Source organism: Hippichthys cyanospilos, chromosome 14 (assembly GCF_059441005.1).
Source record: "Hippichthys cyanospilos isolate Australia breed blue-spotted pipefish chromosome 14, RoL_Hcya_1.0, whole genome shotgun sequence".
In the NCBI taxonomy this organism is placed as follows: domain Eukaryota; kingdom Metazoa; phylum Chordata; class Actinopteri; order Syngnathiformes; family Syngnathidae; genus Hippichthys; species Hippichthys cyanospilos.
The window spans coordinates 16,562,501-16,585,344 of NC_142382.1; the positions used below are offsets into that span (position 1 = coordinate 16,562,501).

At 37.6% G+C, this 22,844-nt stretch overlaps 1 protein-coding gene across 1 annotated transcript in view; it reads left to right on the forward strand.

Annotated features, from left to right (window-relative positions):
• The window catches only part of alk (ALK receptor tyrosine kinase), a 229,022-nt gene that overhangs the window by 106,694 nt on the left and 99,484 nt on the right, over window positions 1–22,844 (forward strand). The window contains exon 5 of the mRNA XM_088433659.1: window positions 13,420–13,550. Within this exon, the coding sequence (XP_088289785.1) occupies window positions 13,420–13,550 (131 nt within the window). The remainder of the gene's footprint in view (window positions 1–13,419; window positions 13,551–22,844) is intronic.

Sequence of the window (22,844 nt, forward strand, 5' to 3'; positions counted from 1 at the left end):
TTAACGTTTTAAATTTATTTTTAAACTGAACAAAACATTCTTATAAAGACATTAAATCATAATTATACTTACATTGTTTATATAGTTTGTAGAATTTGCCTGCTCTCCCCAAGCGCGTGTGGGTTCTCTCCGGCTTTCTCTCCACCCCCCCCCCCCCCCCAAAAAAAAAAAAAAAAAAAACATGACTGGCAGGTGTACTGAACATCCGAAATTGTCCTTGGGTGTGATTGTGGATGGGTCTTAGTCTCTGTGTGCCCTGCAATTGACTGGCAAACAGTTCAGGGTTTCCACCCGCCTAATGCCCATAATCAGCTCGAATCGATACCATCCAGCCTGTGACCCTAGTGAGGATAAGCGGCTCCAAAAAATGAATGGATTGACTTATGTTTTGTATTTGTAAATACACGACATAAAACATTGAACCAAACTGAGTTAAAGCATACCTGTATATATAACAATATATTTCTTGTTTCCTCACCCCGCCTGCGCAGTATCTCCAAACCCAGGTCCTCAACCAGAAGCTTGGGAGCTTGAGCGTTCTTCACGGCATCTTAGCTATTCCCAGTATTGCACCATTCTGCACATATATCTCAGCTGCTGTTCCTGGTATTTGCAGGACCCATCCATCAAACTTGGGGCTAACAACACCCGCTAGCCCGATCACTCTTGGTACCACTGTTCCTTTTATCCTCCGCATTTTCTCGAGTTCTTCCTTCAGCCCTTGGCACTTCTCCAGCTTTTTATGTTCCCTTTTCCGGATGTTGCTATTACTTGGGATTGCTACATCGATCACGTGCCATCTTTTGATGTTTATCCACCACTACCATTTCAGGCTGAGTGTCTTACCCATTTGTCAGTTTAGTGGTAAAGACCGCTAGACATAGAGATCTGAGGTTCAAATCTCGGTCAGTCGAAGAGTAATGTAATGATATAGTTATTGTTGATTATTAAAATAATAATGTACGCGACTCCATAGGCAAGACCCTTTATAGTATGTGCCTATACCTCGGATGGGTGACAATTAGTGACTGATATAGTCATAATCAACATAAAGTGTCCTCTTTTGGATTCGTAGAAAAGATGTTATCAAAAAGAAAAAAAAATATTAATAAATATTTGTCCACAAAAAATAATCAACATAAAGTGTTAGACCTGTTCTCAAAGAGAAATAGTTATGAATATTTGTCCACAGAAAAATATTCTACTTAATGGGTCCTCTTTTGGGATCAGAGTAAAATATAAATCAACTTACAACAATTAACAGGTGAGTGGTGGCACGTGACAAGTTGGGTCGAACCATGATAGTATAGTATCTGGGTTTTAAAAATAATGACATTGAATAACCCACTGAATATAAAATTTGTTTTATGAACGTATATTTTCCTGAAACATTTAAATAACTCAATAATTATTGTAAAATGATTTTTGCATGTTTGTTGGTTTGTTATATTTAAACTCTCGAGTATACCCTTGAGTTCCTTGAAGTACCCCCGGGGTACCCCTTCCCCCATTTAGAATCACTGCTTTGGGGCATGTACCCTGCATATTTTTGATGCTTCTCTCTCAAACAAGCTTGTTTCAAATTATAAGGCTTATTTTCAAGCTGGCTGATGAGGTAATCATTTGAATAGGTGCGTTGGGCAGAGAAACCTGGAAAACATGTCCAATACCAGCCCTTAAGGACGAGGGGTTTAGAACAGGGGTGTCAAACTCTTTTTTTGTCGTGGGCCATTTTGTAGTGATAACTTCCTTCATTGGGCCGATATGTTGAGGAAACCAAGTCGATTTTAAATGATCTCATAGTATTATTACTGTACACAACATATTGGCTTAGTTGTTTTGAAATCAGAAGTAAAGCATTCTAGTTTGTTCATTTATTGTTTATATTACTGTAACAGAACAAACCAAAAAATCTCAACTTAATTTTTCATTATACACGACAAGCTAGAGTTTAGCAAGGGTCATGGAAACTTACATGATTTGCTTTCGCGGGCCACATAAAATGACGTGGCAGGCGAGGTTTAGAACAACAGGCTACTGGAAGAAGGACTAGGTACTCATGGTGCAGTGCAGAGAATAAAGTACTCATGGCGTGCTACATACACACACAAATCAGTATAACTTTATTTTGTCGTGTTTTTCCTGACTTTTTATCCAAATGCTGCCAGCCTATTTCGACATTCATCCAGCCTAGTTCGACATTCATACAGCCTCTTGCAGGTGGCACCAAATTTCCTAATATGAGAAAATAGCCACTGAAGTAGCATTTAGCGGCTACTTTTGTCATGTTGTAAACCTGTACAAAAGACTAAAATACAATTTACTATGATCAAAATGTCACGTCTGCCCCTATTTCTACTTCCGCGAAGGTGTTTGCTCAAGGTTCTCAGTCATTCACTCTGCCAACAGAATCATGATTGCAAATGCAGACCGACAAGTTTCCCTCGGCTTGTAAAAGCCATGTGTATTTGCTCATTTTCAGTGGGGTCAATGTTATGGCTGGAGTATTGCCTTATGGTGTGAATACAGTAAATATTGAACCCCAAAACATAAACTACATATGAGACGTTAAATTAGTCTTTATTGATCCAACACAATAAGAAACAATAGGATAAACGTTACGATTACGATTCCAAAGGTGTCAATGCAAAAATAATTTTAAAAAAAAAATCAATATAAATAGTGCTTGGTTCAGATGGACTATGTGCACACGTAACAAGCGACGCAGTTGAATTAGTCAATAATGTTTGCGTGAATTGAGATAAGGCCACATCCATAGGACATGTTTGGTGTGATGGTACACGAAACGTGATGCGAAACAGTTTTTGGAAGTTAAAAACAGGAAATGGAACATTTTAAATGTTAAAAGTAATATATAAGTGAACATTAAAAACTAAAGCACTTGAAGAATTTTTAACCCAAAATAAATGTTATCTTAACGCACCTTGCATGTGAGCAAGGATGGACTCAAATGTTGGGTCAGTCTGCTAGTTCTTTTCTTGAAACCAAGGTAAAAACCTTCTTTAACATGAACACCGCTAAGCGCTAAATGACAAACAGGAAATACAGCATGGACTTCCAGGGTAAAAACAGATATTTTAAAATAAGATAACACAGGTAAGTAAACAATATGAACTGGAGCGCTTGAAAATTTTTACACTCAGAATAAATCTCATCTTCATTTGTGAACGGATTTTGACGATGTTGATTTTATATATATATTATATATATATATATATATATATATATATATATATATATATATATATATAAATTTCAAACTTATTAAGGTGTTTGTGACTTCCAGCGTTGTCCGATTCGTGGAAGCCGGGTCAAAATGGCTCTTTTGACCCCTGGCCTAGCCGATATTTGGTGTCTCTTGCTTTTTCGATTTCAATAATACAATTCAATTTGACAAACCCAAATCAATCAGATGCAAAAAAAAAAAAAAAAAAAAGGTATTCCCAGCAATATACTGTTAATTTGCAGCATTTCTCAAGGCTGTTAGCCACAGGTCATGTTGTCTTTATGAAAATGATGGCTAAAACATCTTCCTTGACGGGACAGCGACAGCTAGAGGAGGAGTTGGCTGACCTCTGCTCACCATATCCAGTTTTTCTTAAAAGTGTTAGCCAAGTTGGTGTGCCAAGTAAAATCTGCAACCAGATCCGCCTTTTCTGCTTCTTTTGCCATCTAGGTAAAAAAAACGAATGTGTTGATTGCAAACAAATTTCCTGGTTCAAATTCATGGCATTTAGCAGCAAACAATGCTCTCTGACTCCCAGGAGAGCTTATTCCATCACATGACATATCGGTAATGATTTCTATATAGGCCTAGCTAGCTTGCCCTGAGATCGCAATCTTCCAAGTGATTGGTCCAAGCGCTATAAACAGAACATGCCATTAACTCACAGTCCATTCACTCGCAGCGGGCAGGGCCTTCTCTTATTGCTCTGAAGGCAGATTTGAGGAAACTAGCAAGCTGAAATATGATTGGATAAAAAGTTTTATCCAACTTTTTAAACTGAAAAACAGTAGAATGACAGCACAGTTGAAAGCACTGCAAAAAAGTGGATATACAGTATTGTCATGGATATGTTTTTATTTAAAAGTATTTATGAATAAATGTGTTGAATTTTGTAGTTGCTGGGATCTACTTTACACACTGTATTAGTAGGCAGTCCATTACAGGGCACATAAAGTATAATTATATCAAAGTAAAACAGTTTGCTTTTATGCAATAGCTTTAAGTTGGTGTATTCAAACAAGATTTAGAAAATGATATTATTTTTATTATAATATATAAACATTATTATTCATTATTAAAAAAAAAAAATCGCAATATAGCTCTTCTTGTTCTAATGGGCGTAGCAAATGCAAACCCAAAAGACAAATAATGTGGTCAGAGCATACTCGTCCACCATGCTTTTTAACAGACACAAACATTAATCACACTAAAGAGAAAAGACTGATGGGGATTAAGCAGGGCTGCACAATTAATCGAATTTTAATCATGATCACAATATTGGCTGCCAAGATTAATTAAACTCATCCTCGGGGATATTAACATTTAAAAAGTCGGCTACCATATCTATATGTTAAATCAAGCACTTTGTTATGAAACCACCAGGAAGCAATGTTTTGCTTATGTTCGCATGACAAAAGCCTCTGCTTTCTCACCCTAATATATTATTTACCAGTGTGAAATGGCGTTGAGTTTCACACTTGAGTCCTAATATATACAGTGCTAGCTGTCGATTGAGACACATTTTGAAAAATGCAAAATTTGAATACATTCAGTTTGAAATGACCAAAAATGACATTTTGACTGCTAATTGATTAAAAATAAAAAGTAAATGATGTGCTTGGTTCTAAGTAGGCTTCATTCATTCATCGGTTTGCAAGCAGCAAATAAGTTAGCTATGTTGCCCTGTGTGCCATTTGCTTTAATTATCATTCACTTTTTTTATTTATTTTAGTTTTAGTAGTAGTATTATTTGTAAGTATCAAGCCTTGAAGTTGCGTTTGTTTGTTTGAGTTAAAAAAAAAAAAAAACTCAATGTTGACCACATTGTCTGTCAGCCTGTTCATGATGAATAATCGTGATTATTAATGGTGATTTCAATATTGACCAAAATAATTGTGATTATTATTTTGGCCATAATTGTGCAACCTAAGGATGAAGGAAAGCAGATTAGACTAGTTGGTCTGTTTTGTTTTACAACAAATCTGAACACAAGTATTTCTGTTATGCTTGAATACTTCCATTTTGTTCAAAATCAAAATTCTGAATAAAAGCATTTGTTTGGAAATCTGTTAAATCAAAACAACATGGACCAGACCCAAATCAGCATCATGTACATCTTAATTAACTGTTCAGATCATATTTTAGGTCACATAACAGCTAAAAGGCGCTTCACCATGTTTGTGAGAAATCTCTGCACCATGAGTAGACCCAAGTCTGCAGAGCTCAAAGCCCTACTGGGTTTATATTAAATCAGGATTATATTCATTTAATTATTTATTTATCCAATATTCAAGCCCCCAACCATTCTCTGATTTATAAACCAATAGCAGCATTTTAAGATCTACACCTGACTGGGAGCCAATGTTGAGCCTTTAGGAGTGGAGTAATATGATGCTCTGATCTCAGAACCCATGTGGCAGAGTTCTGTAATAGCCATTCATTTGTCCTTTGCTGGGTAACACACATTCAGAAGAAACAGTTTAAGTCTTCGCCTGCCTTATCATTTAATTATGGAATTGGTCGTATGGGCGCTCAACTCAACTGAAAAAGTTTTCTTGACAAGAAGAGCAAGCAGTGGGGAGCCTTCTTGCACCTCTGGGACATCTACGTTAGATTCCTGTCATAAGTAAGTCGAAAATGGTATGTCTCCAGATCTTGTCTATAGAACAAGGGGAGGGTATCCACATTATTGGACTCCTGATAATCCTCCTAAGTGGAGTTGGTGGGTTCTTGATTTATCATAAAATCCTCGAGATGGGATTGGCTATATTGGAGTACAAACTGGGATGTTTTGGGATCAATAGTCAAACTCATGCAATGAATGAGATAAATCACAAATTATTTGCGATTTCTGATGGTTTTCATCGTGGGGATGTTGCCGTCTTGTTGCCTCAAAGAATTGATTGCTATTTTGGCTAAGTGAGGCACTATCAACAGTCACATACTTAAAAAACTCAAGGTTGACCATACTGTCTGTCAGCCTGTTGCCAAAACATCTTTTGTGCGGACACTACCCAAGAGGAGAAATTCTGAAGGATGCGAGCAACCTATCTTCTTCCCCCTTCCCACCGGTGTCTTGGACTGAGACGGCCAAGGCTGTCTCCATGGCATCGAGATGATATAGGTGTTGCATTGTCTGAAGGACACTAACACACACACGCTTTAACGTTTCCCTTGGTCCCTACATTCTTTCTGCGTGATGTGACCTGCTGTGGGGCGCTTGGAATGAGCTGCCAGTCAGCCTGGTTACATCATATGTTCCCCACATGCCTCCCTGTCTACGACATGCTCAAGTTAAGATTTGTTGAAATGTCTATATGTGTTTTATCCAAGACTTTCTGTCCAGTCTCCCTCTGTTGGTCATTGTCTTTATGTCTTTTTTATGTTTTTTGGACACTTCAAGTCCAATAAATGTAATTTTGTTGCCTTGTATTTGTGCAGGTGCAATGAAAATAAAGATTTCTTAATTCATTCTACTTTGGCTTCAATTTACTTCATCCCTCCTTATAATTCAGGTAAAAGACCAAGACTTTAAAAGTACAAATAAAGAAGACAACAGTGCTATTGTTAACAGGAAGCTGACAAATTTGAGAAATTGTCCAAAATAGGGTAGCCCGATGAAAAGTGAACACTAACTGTTAAAAAAAAATGTTTCTTTGTGAAAAAATGCAAAGAAAGTATAGTAGAGCAAAGTTAGCAGAGCTGTTGAACAGGCTGCCAAAAGACAAGCACCCATTGGTCTTTTTCATTCATTTGTATTTCATTTTTATTTCCGGGCACAGCGCCATGCATGGTCAACCACTAATTAAGTTGAACTGTTTTGAGTGATGTGCACTGGCAGCTCCACTCACAACTTCTCATCTAATCAGCCCAGTGATTGTCAGCAGAGATAAAGCATGATGAGACATAAATGTTTTAACAATCCCAAAGACTTGAGTCCAATGTTACACCCATGAACATTCATTGTTGAATGAATATTGAAAAACTTTGAAATTGGACTTTAACCAAAATGTATATTGACTAGAAGGGGTGGGAAAAGTCAGAAATCCCATGAGAAGAGATACCATACAAGATTTACTCCGCGAGAATGAGACAATGAGATTTTGATGTACTGTATTTGTAATGTGAAATGTTAAGCGCAAAATGATTCTTTTTATTGAGAGGACCACAAAAATATGTTTTTAAAATCCAGCATTGCAAATGTTAAAATAAAAGGACAAGCTAAATGAGCATAATGAAAGCGATCAGTTTTAAATTGTCTCACAATCTGGCAAAGTATGTCATGTGGTAGGCCAAATAATGTAGACTGACACAGTGGATTCTCAGCAATTGGTGGATGATGTGTGGGTCGACAGCTTTGAATGCAAGGAGCATTATTTGAGCCGTAGTTTAAAGGATTCATCGTCATTTGATGGCGAATTCAGCGAATCAGCCAATCTGGATTCGTCAGATGAGTGGATTCTCTTACAGATCTACTGATATCAGCAGAGATGCATTCCCAGAATGGAATGGCAAAGGGAAGCGCAAACGTCTAGAAAAATGCTTTTGTATGTCTAGCCAGACACAAGCTGAAACAATGGGCCAAGTACTTGCTAAGCAGTGCAAAGCACTTTACACTTTACATATTTACATATGCTTTTCTATTCATGCTGTATTTTACCTCTTTGTCTGTTTGGCTGTGTATTTAATGAAGTGTGTGTTTTGTGTACAAAAAAATGAAACAAAACTATTCTTATCACCTTAGCGCCAGGAGCCAATCAGGTGTCTTGTAGAGGCGCCCGTCTCCATCATGAAACTCTTACAGGCTGTTAGGTAGACACGAAGGAAAAGGGGGAAGGAGCAGAGCTGTATCTCTTACCTAGATTTATTTTTTTTTTAATAAATTGGAATTTCAAGAGTAAACCCTGAATGTAATCATGTTTGGTCAGCTACAGGCTTCACTCTAATTATATTTCCAGGCGGGGCCAATATAACCGTGGCTCTCTGTGAGACTTCAGCCAAAGTTGAAGTTGGATTGGAAGGGATAACAGTACAGTTACTGGTTAAGTTTTAATAATATAAGATTTAAGTAAATATGTGTACAGCAGTAGTTGTCCAAGGAGTGCCCCTGGCAAGTGCATTTATAGTTAATTCATCTGTCTGAAACGGAGGAAATATTCACAGCGCATCTCTCTCGACAGTATAGCTTTAAAAACATTTTTTTTTAAATCTACGATGCAGAGAGGGCACAATAGGGGAGGCGGGAAGTAGCAAGAGATCACTGTATATTGGAATTACATTTGGATGCATGCATCGGCAAACATTTACAATAACCACAGATACGGATTTAATATTTTTTTTTTCCTGTACAAGGATGCAGGGCTGCTCCAACGCCTCATCTAGAAATTCCTAACACTCGCCACAAAGATTTTGAGGAAATGTGTTTTGGAAAGATGAGCCCCATTGTTACAAACATATATTCAAAATATACAGTAAAATGAAAATGTTATACTAACTGTGAATCATAGATGTGGCCAAGTGGCGTTTCTTTGTTGCATCAGGGTTTTTTTTTTTTTTTTTTAACTTTGAAGAGAATATCCAATCATCCTTTATCTTAATCGCTTATCTTTTAAAGACAGTTTGGAGTGTTCAACATAGCTACCATGCCTGTTGTTGGACTGTGTGAGGAAACCAGAGTGCCCAGAGAAAATCCACACAGGCATGGGGACAACATGAAAACTCCACATAGGAAGGCCAGAGCCAAATGTGTATATGAGGTGGATGTGCTAACCAGTCTGCCACCGCCCGCCCTTGCTGAGAGGAATACAATCTAAAGGCTAGGAATAAATGAGGCAAAATATGCTTATTCGATTTTGTCTTTATCAGAGAGTGCCACTAATTCAGTATTTAGTTTAGGCTGATCCATGGCCCATGTTGATCACATAGACTTATTTGCAATAGACTATACCTGTTTTATTTTTAGTCTATTGAGTGTATTCCACTCCAGGCACTCACTGCTTTGTTTACACGTTTGTTCATTTCAAATTATAGATTTTGCTAATTTGTTTTGTGGTTCAGTTTTGGGGTATTGGAGCATTTATTCAGTGCTTATCTAGGGTTTAGGAGCTTGTTGTGTTGTAATGTGTTGCCTGCATATATTTTACGCACAAGGAAACAAACATTCCTTGCAATTACAGGCTCATCACCATCCTGCTGATGATACAGCCTGTGGGGCTTGGATCCTATAACATGCAGATTTCTGTGTCCAAAAGAAAATTAACGTGATCAAGGACACAGTGGCGACTGTTATCGGGTATTTTTCTCCTTTGATAGGATATGACAGATGCGCTCTAATGATGTAGTGCGGTGCTGAAATTTCACTTCCCATCTGGTCAACACCTTCCCTCCGCTCCAAGAAAGGCCAAGTGAAATGAGTAAATGGGAGTGAGGGAGGTTGAAAATAGAAATCGCAGGTATAAAAAAAAAAAAAAACAGAATAGGAGAAGATAGCAACACTTGTAATGCAAAGCCTGTTGAGCCAGTGCAGTCATGTGGGAAATCATAAAAGCTCAGATGTTTGTGGAGCAGCAGTTTGTGTGTGGATATGTTCCTGGTTTCATCTAAGCTTTTCACAGAGTCTGCTACAGAAAACATCCACTCTCATTTGAAACATTAAAATCCAAACAGCGTACGACATAGTAAAAAGTTGAGCATGTTAAGGTAATGGAATGGAATAGAATAGAAAAGAATAGAATACTTTTATTGTCATTGTGCAACAGCTATGCAATGAAATTTGGAGCGCTGCTCTGATTGGTGCATATTATAATACATAAGAATTCAAAATAAATAGAATAAATACTGTATATATACTGTATAAGTAATTAATAAATACTATTGTAACTGTTATGAAACTGCAAAATTTTGGCAGGTGTTGTGTTCAAAATAAAATGATTATACATTATTATTGATATTGTACTGATATGTTAATAAGACTATACTGCATACTCACCCAAAATGCGGACATGGAGCATTCTTTTGAAAAATCTAAATTGTCCATAGTGAGCCTGAAGGGTTACTGTCCCTTGTGTGTTTAAATGGCAACAAGTTCGGGGTGATACCTCACCTCTTGCCCAAAGTCAGCTGGCTGGGCTCCAGCAATCTATGAATCCAGTGAGGACAAGAAATAATGGTTTTGGGTTTTGTTGAGGAATAGTCCATGAGGCTAGGAAGAAGGTCAAAGCAGCATGTGATTAGCGTGTCACAAATTATGTTTAGGGACCATTGAATGCCACCCTCCCAAGCCTGTGGCTACTGAAGTATTGAATACTTAAGCATCTGGGAATTTTTACAAAATGCATGGCATTGAATGAGTTTTAAAATGAGTAAATAAACATCCTTTCTGTTATAATAAATTAAGATTCAAGGGGCCACTCATGCAGCCCATAAGCTATCAGTTGCCCCTGCATGATGTAAAATGTTTTGGTCATCCTTATATGTGATATATTTGTAACCCTGCAATTACTATGTGAAGTTGATTGGATTTGTGTTTATTTGTAAGACTCTGGACATTAAAAGCCTGATACTTAAGTATTTAATTGCTACTTAAGTATCCAGGATTGAATGTCTGGACTAAAAAACATGAAAATACATCCCTGGAATTGAATGAGTTAATACATTAAGTTGAGTAATATATTAAGATCATGTATTTTGCATGTGCACATATCTAGTCTATATGTAAAATAGTATTTTTATGTCATACATCTGGTTAGGCAGTGCACGGTCCTATGTGGGCCTTGAAGTAGCACCAGTGCTCATTTTACCTCAGGAAAGTGTTGGGTCCCTGGGACTAGTAATACTAAAAAAATATGGGTCTCGACAGAAATGTATGGAGTTCCAAAAATTGAGCAGTAAAAAAGACAAAATTAGGAGCGGGAATCTTTGTCTCATGATTCGAGTTTGATTTTGGGGTCTCCAATTCAAGTTAGAATCAATTTTGATTCAAAATGATTCAATACAAGCAAAAATGATTTCTGCTTCAGTATATCGACGTGCAAAGAATTATCACACAACTCCAGTCTGCTTTGCAAGACAGTATAATAAAGGAAAGTCTTTTTTTTTTTAACTAAGTTGTAAGAAACGCACCTTTTCCCAAAAAAATAACATGTGGACAACTGCTGCTCTTTGAAGTTAGCGATAAATTTTAAAACGTTTACATTATAAGATAAGATTAAACATAAATTTAAAAAAATGTTGCCCAAATGACAATTATTAATATTTCTCGGTGCATTTATGACAGACAAGAGATGAAAATAAACCTTTTCAAGTGAGCTAAATTGTATGTGCGAAGCATTCAACTTGTGCCAATTCATTCACCATCTCTGAGCATATCGGGAGAATTATCATTCATTCAATTCTAACATGTTATTTCATTTTTTTGAATGTTTGTGAGAAGGCTTGAGATGATATCAGAATCTGACGTTGTGATAACCTTGAACAAAAATATCACGGTATTGAAATGACAGCTCTAAAATGTATAAATTATTTTAGTAAAAAGCAATATTTGTAGAATATATTAACAGTTTTGTTTATAGTATAAATCAGGGGTAAACCATGGAGCCCATGGGCACCAGGTTGCCCCTAAAGATCACATGAATAGCCTGCAGGCCTGTTCTGCAAATAGCTTACAAGTGAAAGAATTTTGGTGATTTTCAATTAATTTTACAATCAATTACTGTATACTCATATTACATTTACATTACATATTAAACTTGATTTACATATTAACTACAGCTGTTCCTTAATTATTGTGAAAAATCGTTAAAATGATCTGTGTCTCCACATAAACTGGTACCCTTAGTATTACTCATTACCAAAGAAGTAGCTCCCTGTTTCAAAAAGGTTGGTGAACCCTGGTATAAATGCACAGCAAAATTTTGAAAGTTGACTGATTTGAAATTAACTGCCATCAAGTGATAGTAGTTTAGTAGTGTTTTATGTGTTTTGTTTTGTTTCAGGTTTCTATTTTGCACTTTTAATTTTACTGTACAGCGCTTTGGTTGACTGGTCTTTTCAAATGTCGTTTAGAAATTAAATTGACTTGACTTTATTTCAAATCAATCGTTCAACTATGTTTATTAATAAATAGTACAATGTGGATTTCGTCATTTCATGTCAATGAGAATCTCATTTTCAAATGCTGAAAAACTCCCAAACAGCCCACTTTGGATGTTGACGGTAGGAAAAGTTCGATTGGTTTGCCTTCTTGACCCAAATTTTAGATCGATATACTGCGAGCGCCCCACCTCAGACGATATCAAAAACACCGTGTGAAAGTAGCATAAGCATAGCCATGGTAAATTACAGTGCTAACTCAAGCTTGCAAATCAGAAAGTGAACATGAGAACAGCTATGGTAAGGTAGTCAAAGAGTATAAGCCACATCAAGAGCAGTCTCTCACTGCTGGTTGAAATTGCCTTGTGTGAACCAAGTGTTTCACAACTTCCCTACAAAAAAAAAAATGTTGCGTCCAGAGGACACACGTTGATTTGAAAGGCAAAAATTATGCGTGACACGCAGGGACGCAGGCAAAATGCACATCCCCCCAAGTAATGTTGCACATCGCTGTTTTACGTCGTGCTGTATGTAGGTGAAAGTGGTTTACTAATGGCATATGTGAAAGATCAAAAGCCAAGGGAGGAGAGAGCGGGAGGGAGTGTGACTGTTTTATGACAGTGAAATCAGCACAATTTGCTTAACAAAATTAGACAGTTGATGGTTGTGGGAGGGCAGGATTCACTACAGGACTCCTATTGCTGCTTCATATGCTGTAGAACAGTTGTTGTTTTTGGGTTATTTGTGTTTTTATTATTACCCCCTTTTTGGATTTTCTCAAATCAGTTACGAGTTGACAGATCCAAGTCAGGTCAACTTCCAAAAAGGTAACCTGGTCGTCTCTTAGGCTTCTTTAGGAGCTCAAAAGATTGGCAGCACACCAAAATGGATAGGAAAGAAGACTCTCCTACATCTTCTTCCACTGAGGTCTCAGACAGAGTCTCTCCGGGGGCCACAGGGGTTCAGGCTGAGCAGAACCAACCCGCCCTGACCCCTCAGCCTCAAACAGGATCTAAGAATGTCTGTCAGCTATGGTGCCTGCTCATCACAATGATCCTGCTCCTGCTTTCTCTCCTTGGCAGCTGGGCCATTGCTCACCTCACCTTGGGGACCCATGGGGGCTCACCTTTTCGGATCTCAGCCAGCTATGACCAGCGAACGCTTGATGACACCGCCATGATTGAGCCCAACTTCACCACCAACTGCAGCATGGGTAAGATGGCTGGTCAAACAACCAACCTTTGTACTGCCTTTTTTTAAAATGTATTACATGGTTGTGATAAGTTAATTGCAGGAACAAAAAAATGTTGCTTTTCCAATGAAGTGACTTTGCAGTGCTTTAAAAGCAGCTTAGTAAAATTAAGTGACAAATTTTAAAGGAGTAAAATAACTTAAGAGACTCGCCTAGTTTTCCTGTTCCTGTGTTACTTTTGTTTGCTTGCGTAATATACAAGTAGACGACAGCAATTGCATTTCATGTGTCTGCTGGGTGACTGAGCACTCAAAGAAGGTCAAACATGTCAAATGAAAAATGGTGAAACATATTCAAGGATTTTTTTTCTTTCACTGCGCCACATTCTGTAATGAATTTAGACTGTTGGAGACTAAAATAATAACAATCGGTTGATTTGTTTTAATGCTCTTTGAATTGAATTCAGAGGCCAATTTCCATTTCATTTGTAAGCCTGCATCAGGATTTCTTTATTGTTTCAAGTGAGCTTCACAGAGAAAAACCTGTATTTCCTAATCTCTACTGTAAACCCTATACAACCTGTTTACTATCGCCCCGGTCTAAGCATGAACAGGAATACTAGCGTAAAGCTGACGGAAATAAAGGTTCCACCATTAGTTGTTGATGGTGGACTGAATTAAACCATATCATTAAACACAGCACTGAGGTAATTCCAAATGTGTGACATGCACAACTTGCTGGAAAATATGAAAAAAAAAAAGAAAATTGTCATTGTAAGTAAAGTTTGGAGTGTTGGAAATAAAAGTATTTAAATGCATATTTAAAGCTTATTTCATAAAAATTGTCATTGTAATGACCCGCCCTGACCCCTCAATTAAATTAAATTATAATAATAAACAAATTAAATTGCCAGAAAATTATTTGCTTCTTCCAATATATGCATTGTTGTCATGTCAGCATTTTTTTTTAACCAAATATTCTATTAAATATGTTTGTCTTCTATTAATGCACAACAGCCCAGCAAGCATAATCCGTTTTCACAGCATTTCAACCTTCGAGCTAATGTTTGGTCAATATTATTGGATTATGATTGATCAACATTAAAAGATTATGCTAAAAAGATGTAATTGCCTATTTTGTCTGAAATGGCATATTTGGATTAAAGCTCAGAGGAAATGAATATTTTAGCACACTGTTTCCACACCTGTTTGGCCAAAACAAGTGATCAAAGGCTGAAATTGCAACGATGGTATGTAATGAGGGATTATCTGGTGTGGCATAAAAGATAGAAATTCACCTAGTTCCAGATTGTCCATTCGGATGGATGGATAAATGGATGGATGGATGGAATAGAAAGGAAAGGGGGATTGAAAATAATGATTTATTTATTTGAAATAATGCATCATTTGCTATCCATGCCAGTGATTTACAATTTTCTCTTGTTATATTGTTACTCGGTTAGTTTGGCTTCACTCAGGTTTTCATTTCTGATCACAATTTCATCTCTTATGGATTTGCCTAACTATTTTATGTGTCTTCTGGCAATTTTCCTTCCTTTTGTGGCAAAAATTAAAAGAAAATGTGGGTTATTTATTTCCAGAAACCAAGGCCCTTATCATGAAACACATGACTAGACCTGCGTCTTATTGGAACCAAAAATGGATTGATGTGCCTTTTAGATGTTTGTTGCTGACAAAAAAATCCAAGCCACGTTGTCATGAAGACTTCCGTACTTCCACCCGAACTTGGTTCTTAAGTGAAGGTTAGAGATAGATGTTAGGGTTAGCTCTTACCTCAAGAAAAAGAAGCAAAAATGAGCCCTCTGGTTTTGTCAGACACTGCCGGACCCCCGGGAGAGCTTATCTAATCACAAGACACATACGTGTTAGTTCGAGCTCTGTAAACTGAACGGTTTTGTCCATTCACTTACAGGGGGCAGGCCCTTCACTTTTCATTCTGAAGGCTCTGGCAGAAATCAGGGAATCAGACAATCCTAGCTAGCTAAAATATGATTGGATAAAAAGTTTTTATCCATCTTTTTTAATGGAAAAACTCTAGTATAATATACAGCACCGGAAGGGCTGCAAAAACAGAGGATTTAATGTCCTACAGAGAACAAATCAAGCGGAATACTTTCACTATACAATATGTATGGATAAATATGCTTTTCTGAATATGATTAGACCAGCATAGAAGGCTTTGCTGACTATTTGGGTCCACCACTTGTCTCAACCAATGTCGAGTTGTAAGTTTCCTTGTAGCTTCAGCTTTGGTACACATACCTTTATAGAGGGGCTTTTTTTTATTCTTGCTTAGGAAACAGAAAGGCCTCTGATAAACATGCAAAACCGTGACTGTGAACATTGTGATTTTAGATAACTGTCTTTCAAATCGAAAGCGTGAAGCAGCTACTGTTGCTCATGCAAATCCCGACTTGGATCAACAGTGTCTAATTGTTTTCAGCCCAGGGTTCACTGTGTTCATCTTGTCAGGCTGAATTTAAAACAAAGGCTGGTAAAGAGGAACAGGGTGCACAAGTGTAGTATTGTCTTAAGGCTCCACCTGTGTCCCCGGCGCAATATGCACCTCTCTCTGCAAAATCGAAGCCCTAATCTCTCTCAGAAAGATCACCATGTGGCCTTACCACATTTCACAGATTTCAAGGCCACCCCTCATTTTACCCTCCAGCACCTGTCACAAAACTGGGGCTCAAATTACCTTCCTTTCTCACTTGGACAGAATGTGAAGCAAGGACAGACAATTAAGGCTCTCAAACACGATCCCTGGCACAGACATTTGTTTGATTTATTTGTTCCAGGCTTTAGCACTGAAAATTAGCTACTCATTGCTATTAATGACCTGTATGCAGACAATTGGGATGGATTGCACAAGCCTGAGTCAAACTTTGCTTGAACTAATCTAGTTTAATTTGCTCCCATAGGGTTTAAGATTTATTTGAGAGTGGATACAAAAGCTTGTGCTGCTTTAAATGAATAGTGGTACTTGAGTCCTAAAGAAAGTTTCTCAAATATAAATAATAAATATATAAATTTGCAATATTGGGGGGGAGCGGTCATTTCACTGTAAATACTGTGTGATCCGTTTTGTTCTGTTGTTGACAGCTAAAAACAGAGAAGGTGTCTGGAGAGTAGACTGATCTCATAGTGGAGGCTTTGAGTTTTTCAACACTGCAAAGCGCTAATCTGCACAGCATAGGGTTATGTATGCGTGTGCATTATGTTCAATAAACTCATGGAGGAATATTACTTCTAGAGAAAAAACATTCTGGATTAAAAATATGCTCTGAGTGATGTTAAAACCAAAGGTACGGAAGACTGGGGCCAAGTGCATGTAGCGCTTTATTGATTTCTGCCTTTTATGTTTGAATCCAGTCAATTTGTCACTTGATTGTGAAACTTTATCAAAATACTCTTTAACTGCTTAAGTCTAACTTTGCCCTGGTTACTCAGGCTAGTGAAGTGAAAGGCAATATCGTCAATATAGGATGAATGAATGGTGCCATGGTAGGGACTTCTTTCCACATAGCATTCCACTTTAATGAACTCATCAGTCTCAGTACCAACAAGCAATCCAATTTTGTTGCCTCCAAAGTAAGTTGCCTGCTATTATGTCTCTGGAGCTTTCCCTCCTGACAGAAAGGTAAGAAACTCATATCTGCTAGTTCTTCACCACGATTATGATGGTAAAGCAGACATCCTTTCACTGACCTTCTTACCCAGTTTGTGTGTTTTATCCCGAAAGGAAACCGATGAGTGACAAGCTCATTACCCAATTGCAGTATGTGACCCGACTCTATGCCTCGACTGTCTGATCACCGCAGTAAGACGAAAGTCATACTTGCTTCACTGCCAAAAGACAATTTGCTCACTGAAGAGCATATTTAGTATGTATGCTCATGTATTACCCAGCAACCTGTCACTATTCATTTTTCCAAGAAGACATGTCGTGCAGGACAAGGAAGCGGTGAACCCTGTAGGGAATTTCAACGAGTGACCTTCCATTCCCTGGTACATTTCCTTAACCATTTCACCATACTGCCGCAGGGCCTTAATAGAGCGTCACAGTAAGTCTATACTGTGCGATTAGGTACACAGTAGAATGAGGGTGTCCCCAGGCCCATCAATCACACACGGTCACGCAGAGGCAATGGGACAAATTGGTCTGTGGAAAGTGGCAGAGTGGACAAGAGTGGGACATGTGGATAGATGGGTGAGGGTGCTCTATAGGAAAATGCTATTCTGTGCCACGCTCTGAAGTTTCCTTTAAGAGTCCGTTACATGAAGACGCTTGCGGGTAAATATGCCAAAATATTCTATTTCAAGTCCCTTTCGTTTTGACGGAGATGCTGTTTTGGGGGACTTAAACACGCAAAAATTTCACGTCAACCTCCAGAGTGAAAAAGTAGAATGCTCTGAAGTTGCATTACCATTTACACAGCCAAAACGCAAAATTCTGCTCTGTCAAGTACAAGTTATAAGTACGAATGTGGACCATTTTTCTGTGTAGTTTGTTTGGCAAGACTCCCAGTCAATTCACTTTCTTTTTTACTTTATATTCCAAACTGGCTTGTAGAAGTAATTGAACTTTATCTGGCCAAACTTTCTTTTTTTTTCCTAGTCACCATTATTTTTGTTTTTGTGGCACATGTTTGCACATGGACAACAGAGTTGACCTGGCCACCTGGCATGGCTACACAGTAGAATTTTACAATCTCTTCTGTCTGTGTATGCATGCAAAGTTTCTCTCAGAAAAGCGTTCAACCAAACATTTAATATAAAGTAGACAACAGTTTTGTATCTTTAGTTCAGATGGTCTTTATATAAATGTTGCCTAACTATGATTTGGATGTTCGACATTAGCTTTTCATTTAGGTCCAATCTTGCATCTTTATTGCCAGAAAAAAAAAAAAAAACTAAAAATAAAATAATAACATACACACAGAAATGTCTATAAATAGCCATCAAGATTAGTTATTTTAAGATACAGTACAAACATATTAAGTATAATTTCACTCTGTCTACAAGCTGAAGGATGGACCCCTTGAAGTTTATACAAAGAAAAATGCAGAGGCTCGCTGGTTTCCTCAATTCCCTTGGTCATGTATTGATTTCTCAGCTCTGATGCTGATCAAACATTGTAAATGTGCACATGATGTGTCCTAGCAATATCATAAAGATATTGAAATTGTTACAGGAACTGCATTATTTTATTGACGCATGCTGGAAGTGAAAACAATCCAAGGACTACAGGGCAAAGACAGGGTCTGTCAATACTCATAAAACAATTTCATCAATACTTGGAAACAAAGTAGGTTGTTTCTCTATGCCAGTGCTTCTCAAATAGCAGGGCGGGCCTCCCTGGGGGGGCGCAACGTGATGCCAGTGGGAGGTGAGGATGACCCCAGGAATAAGGCTTTGTTTTTGTCATGTGAAGTGTAATAAGGATTTTTCTTTTATCAGGAACTTTAATAGTTTTTTTTCTATTTTAGACTAAGCTGTAACCTTTATAAATGCTGTAAAAAATAATGAACAGTTGTTGAAAGTCGATTTATACTGCTTTTTTCGTTTTTTTTCATGTTGTTTCATGTTTCATGTGTTAAAAAGGATACAAGTTCATGTATAAATATACACTGTTTCAAGATAATAATCTTATTAATGTTTGGCATGGCGAGAAGGTCGGTGCGAAAGTTTTTGTCATTCCTAGGGGGTCCGTGGCTGACCCCAGGGAAAAGGCTTTGTTTTTGCCAAGTGAAGTGTAATTGCATTAAAACAAGGATTTTCCTCTCCTTTTATTTTTGATGCACTTGGTTATTTATTTAATGTTTTGTCTGTTTTAGACTATACAAGCTGTAGCCTGTTTAAACGCTGTAAAAAAATCATAAACATTTGTTGAAAGTTTAATTTTATTGCTCTTATTTCCTTTTTTTTTTAAATGTTGAAAAGGATACAAGTTTATGTATACATATACACTCTTTATAGATAGTAATCTTATTTATGGCTGCCGTGATGAATAGGGGGGCACGAAAGGTTTTCTCATTCCTAGGGAGTGTGTGGATAAATCCACGGAAAAGGCTTTGTTTTTGTCATATAAAATGAGAATTTTCATCTTTTTTTTTTTAAAGTTTCAGGCACGTTGATGTACTTACTTTTTTCCTCTTTTAGACAAAGCTGTAACCAGTATAAACACAGTAAAATTAATTAACAGTTGTTGAAAGAAAAAAAAAGATAGAGCTTTAGGTATACAGTACTTCACTATTTTTATAGAAAATAATCATATTTATAGTCAATGCGTCCAGTGGGGGCGGGGTGCATTTTTTTTTTCTTTCGGGGGGGGTAATTAAGAGGCACTGCACAGAGGTGCATATATTTTTTTTCTGGGTTGCATGAGTACCAGAATATAAACTGTTTTTTTTTTTTTTTTTAGCATTTTTTTAAGGCATTATTCAAGCCTGCTCCCTCAATATTTCATAATTCCATCACTTATGGTTTGCGCGGTTCAATCGGGATCCAGTTTAATTAGTCCAAGGAAGTCAGAGGTAAATTCTCCATCACTGTATAGCGTCAACGTAATCGATCTCCTTCACAACTTGAAGAGGTTGATACGCCAAACCATCCCCTGGCGGCCAGTCAAAGCCGCTTCAGTAAACAAATAGAAAGACATAGTATGTGCATGCTTACTTCGGCGCATGAAAGGCGAGGACAAAACTATTATACAAAGCATGCATTGTTCATGCAGTTTGTCTCGCCACCTAGCAGGAGGGCAATTAGTTGTTTCTCGACTAGCTTGTTAATGATCAAAAAAGTTGCACTGCATTCACAAGCTCTTCTCATACTTTTCTAACGAAGGAATTAAGGAATTAAGCACACCTGTTTTGCTAGCTGAGAACCGATATAAGTGTGCTTCAAGCCACGGCACATCTTGGAGTAACGTTTCAGGGAAAAAAAAAAACAGCTAAGGCTCAGATGTCGTGGATGAAATTTAAGTAGCGCGAAGTGAAGCATGCAACATTACACACCGTTAATTTCTGTCGCACATGCGTACCAGTTATGTGCACCCCTGTCTATATGAGCAGTGAAACCTTTGTTGTTGATGCTTTGCTAGCAGTAAAAACAAATAACATATCTGTATACAGGCATGTAATTGATTTATGGATTCTCAGGTCATCCTTAACGTTATAGGTTTCATAAAATTGCGCAGAAACTCCAGCTATTTTATGTACACCATCAATTCATGAGGGACTGGCAGGGCATGACATTAACTATTTTTCTCACCAGCCACTGTGGCTAGTGGTTACTTGTGTAACTAAACTTGAGCTACAACCTTTTCAAATGTAAATAACCCCATGTGCATTCAATATCAAGACCACATGAATGTTTAATGCTACAGATCATTATCAAGTATTTAGTTTTGATGATGGTGTGAAAGGTTGTGCTCCTTATTTTGTGTAAAGAGCACAACCTTACACACAATTATGCAGAAATATGCTTCTTTAATAAGCCACTTTCAGTTTTATTCTTCCAGCCTCAGCATTATAAAATATGAACTATCCACTCTCTGTAAATACTTGAAGTACAACTTTTAGGCCAGCGCAGTTTCAAAACCCCAGTGGGTGGACAATACAGAAAATCCATCATCACACATACTTCTTTGAATGTTGTCATTAGTCCAAAGCAGATCAAGAAAAACCTATGTGTCCCGCATCTGGTCCTGCAACCGCTATGTTTACTACATTCATCGTTAATGCTTAGTTTAAGACAGATAATGTCCAAAACCCGATCGTCAAGGGCCACTCTCTTGCATCTTTCTTATGTTTCCATCATCCAATGCAACAGACTCAAATGATGGGATTGTTATCAGGCTTTCGCTGAGCTTAGTGAATCAGGTGTGTTGGGAGGACAGAATCCTCAAAAACATGCAGGATAGCGGCCCTCAAGGACCGCCTCAAGGACATGCCTAGTTGTAGATATACATCAGATGTTTATTTCTCATTAGAAATAACCAGTGTCTTTGTCCAATTACTAGAGTCTGATTTTCGCACCTACCGCTTCCGGGTTGGTAAGTTTTGTTTTGAGATGCAATTAATGATTGGTTTGATTATTGATTATTTTACCACATCATCAATGAATGATTTCAAAGTTAAATGTTAAATTCCATCCTTTATCCTGTATTTAAAAAACTGTTTGAGATTTCTATTATAATCACTTCGTTCACATTGTGACTGAGCAAGAATTTATGACCTGCGTACAACTTGCTTGAACGAAGTAGTAACAGACTTCTGGATAATCACTGCATGAGGACCTTTGCGAGGGAAAAAGAAATCAATGTTTCCTATGCAAGAATTGCCCTGACAAAGAGTTGTAATTAAAAGAGAATGTGCCTCCACAAGCCATTGGTCTAAGAGTGTGCACGCTGATGCGGTTATTGTATTTTATATCCTCACCTTGATGTATTGTTTTTATTTCACATTTAATCTTTTTTTTAAGAGTAAAAATAGGGTATTTGAACAATTTTTCAATGTAATTTGCATTGCATGTATGTGTGTATAATCATCATCATCAATATGAAGAGAGTAGCGCCCCAAATATTCACATTCCCCAACTAATCTCTTGCCTTAGGTTGGCTTAAGCCATGAGTCACAGCCCACATCTGGTTTTCTATTATTTTCTATTATTATTCATTCATAATGTTGTAGAGAGAGTTAAGCATTATTAAGGAAGCGTTTTTGATGGCGTTCACATTTTTCCCTTGGGGAGCCTATCCTGCAGGGGAAACTAATTGATGATTGTTCGTCTCTGTTAATAATACAATAATCATTTTGCGGCAAAGGGCATCCAATTATTCATCCACCTAGAGGCTTTACTTAGGTGTTAGATAGCTCCTTGCCTTTTCCCATGTGCGTGCTATAGCAGCATGACAGAGACTGATAGTGATTGGACTGAGCTGGGTCCAATTGAGCTTGCCTTTTTGCAGTTAATTGAATTCTTGACCGAATACCTCTTGACCTGTCAACTGTCCAGTGGGAAACTTTTCAAAATCCATCTTAAGCTTCCCAGGAACTGTAAATCTCCATATCTTCACATCGTGCCTTCAGTCCCCTCCTAGTAGGAATCATTTATTTCTCCCCCAGATAAAATAAGGCAGTACTTCATGACAACATACAGATTACATTTCGAATCAAGACTCTCTAAGTCTGCAAAGATTTTCTTCCATTCTCTGTGCCCACCATGAAACACGACTAGCTGCTTCTTGGCATGTGGATGAGAGTATAATTCCCTGCGGAATAGAATGTCTTCA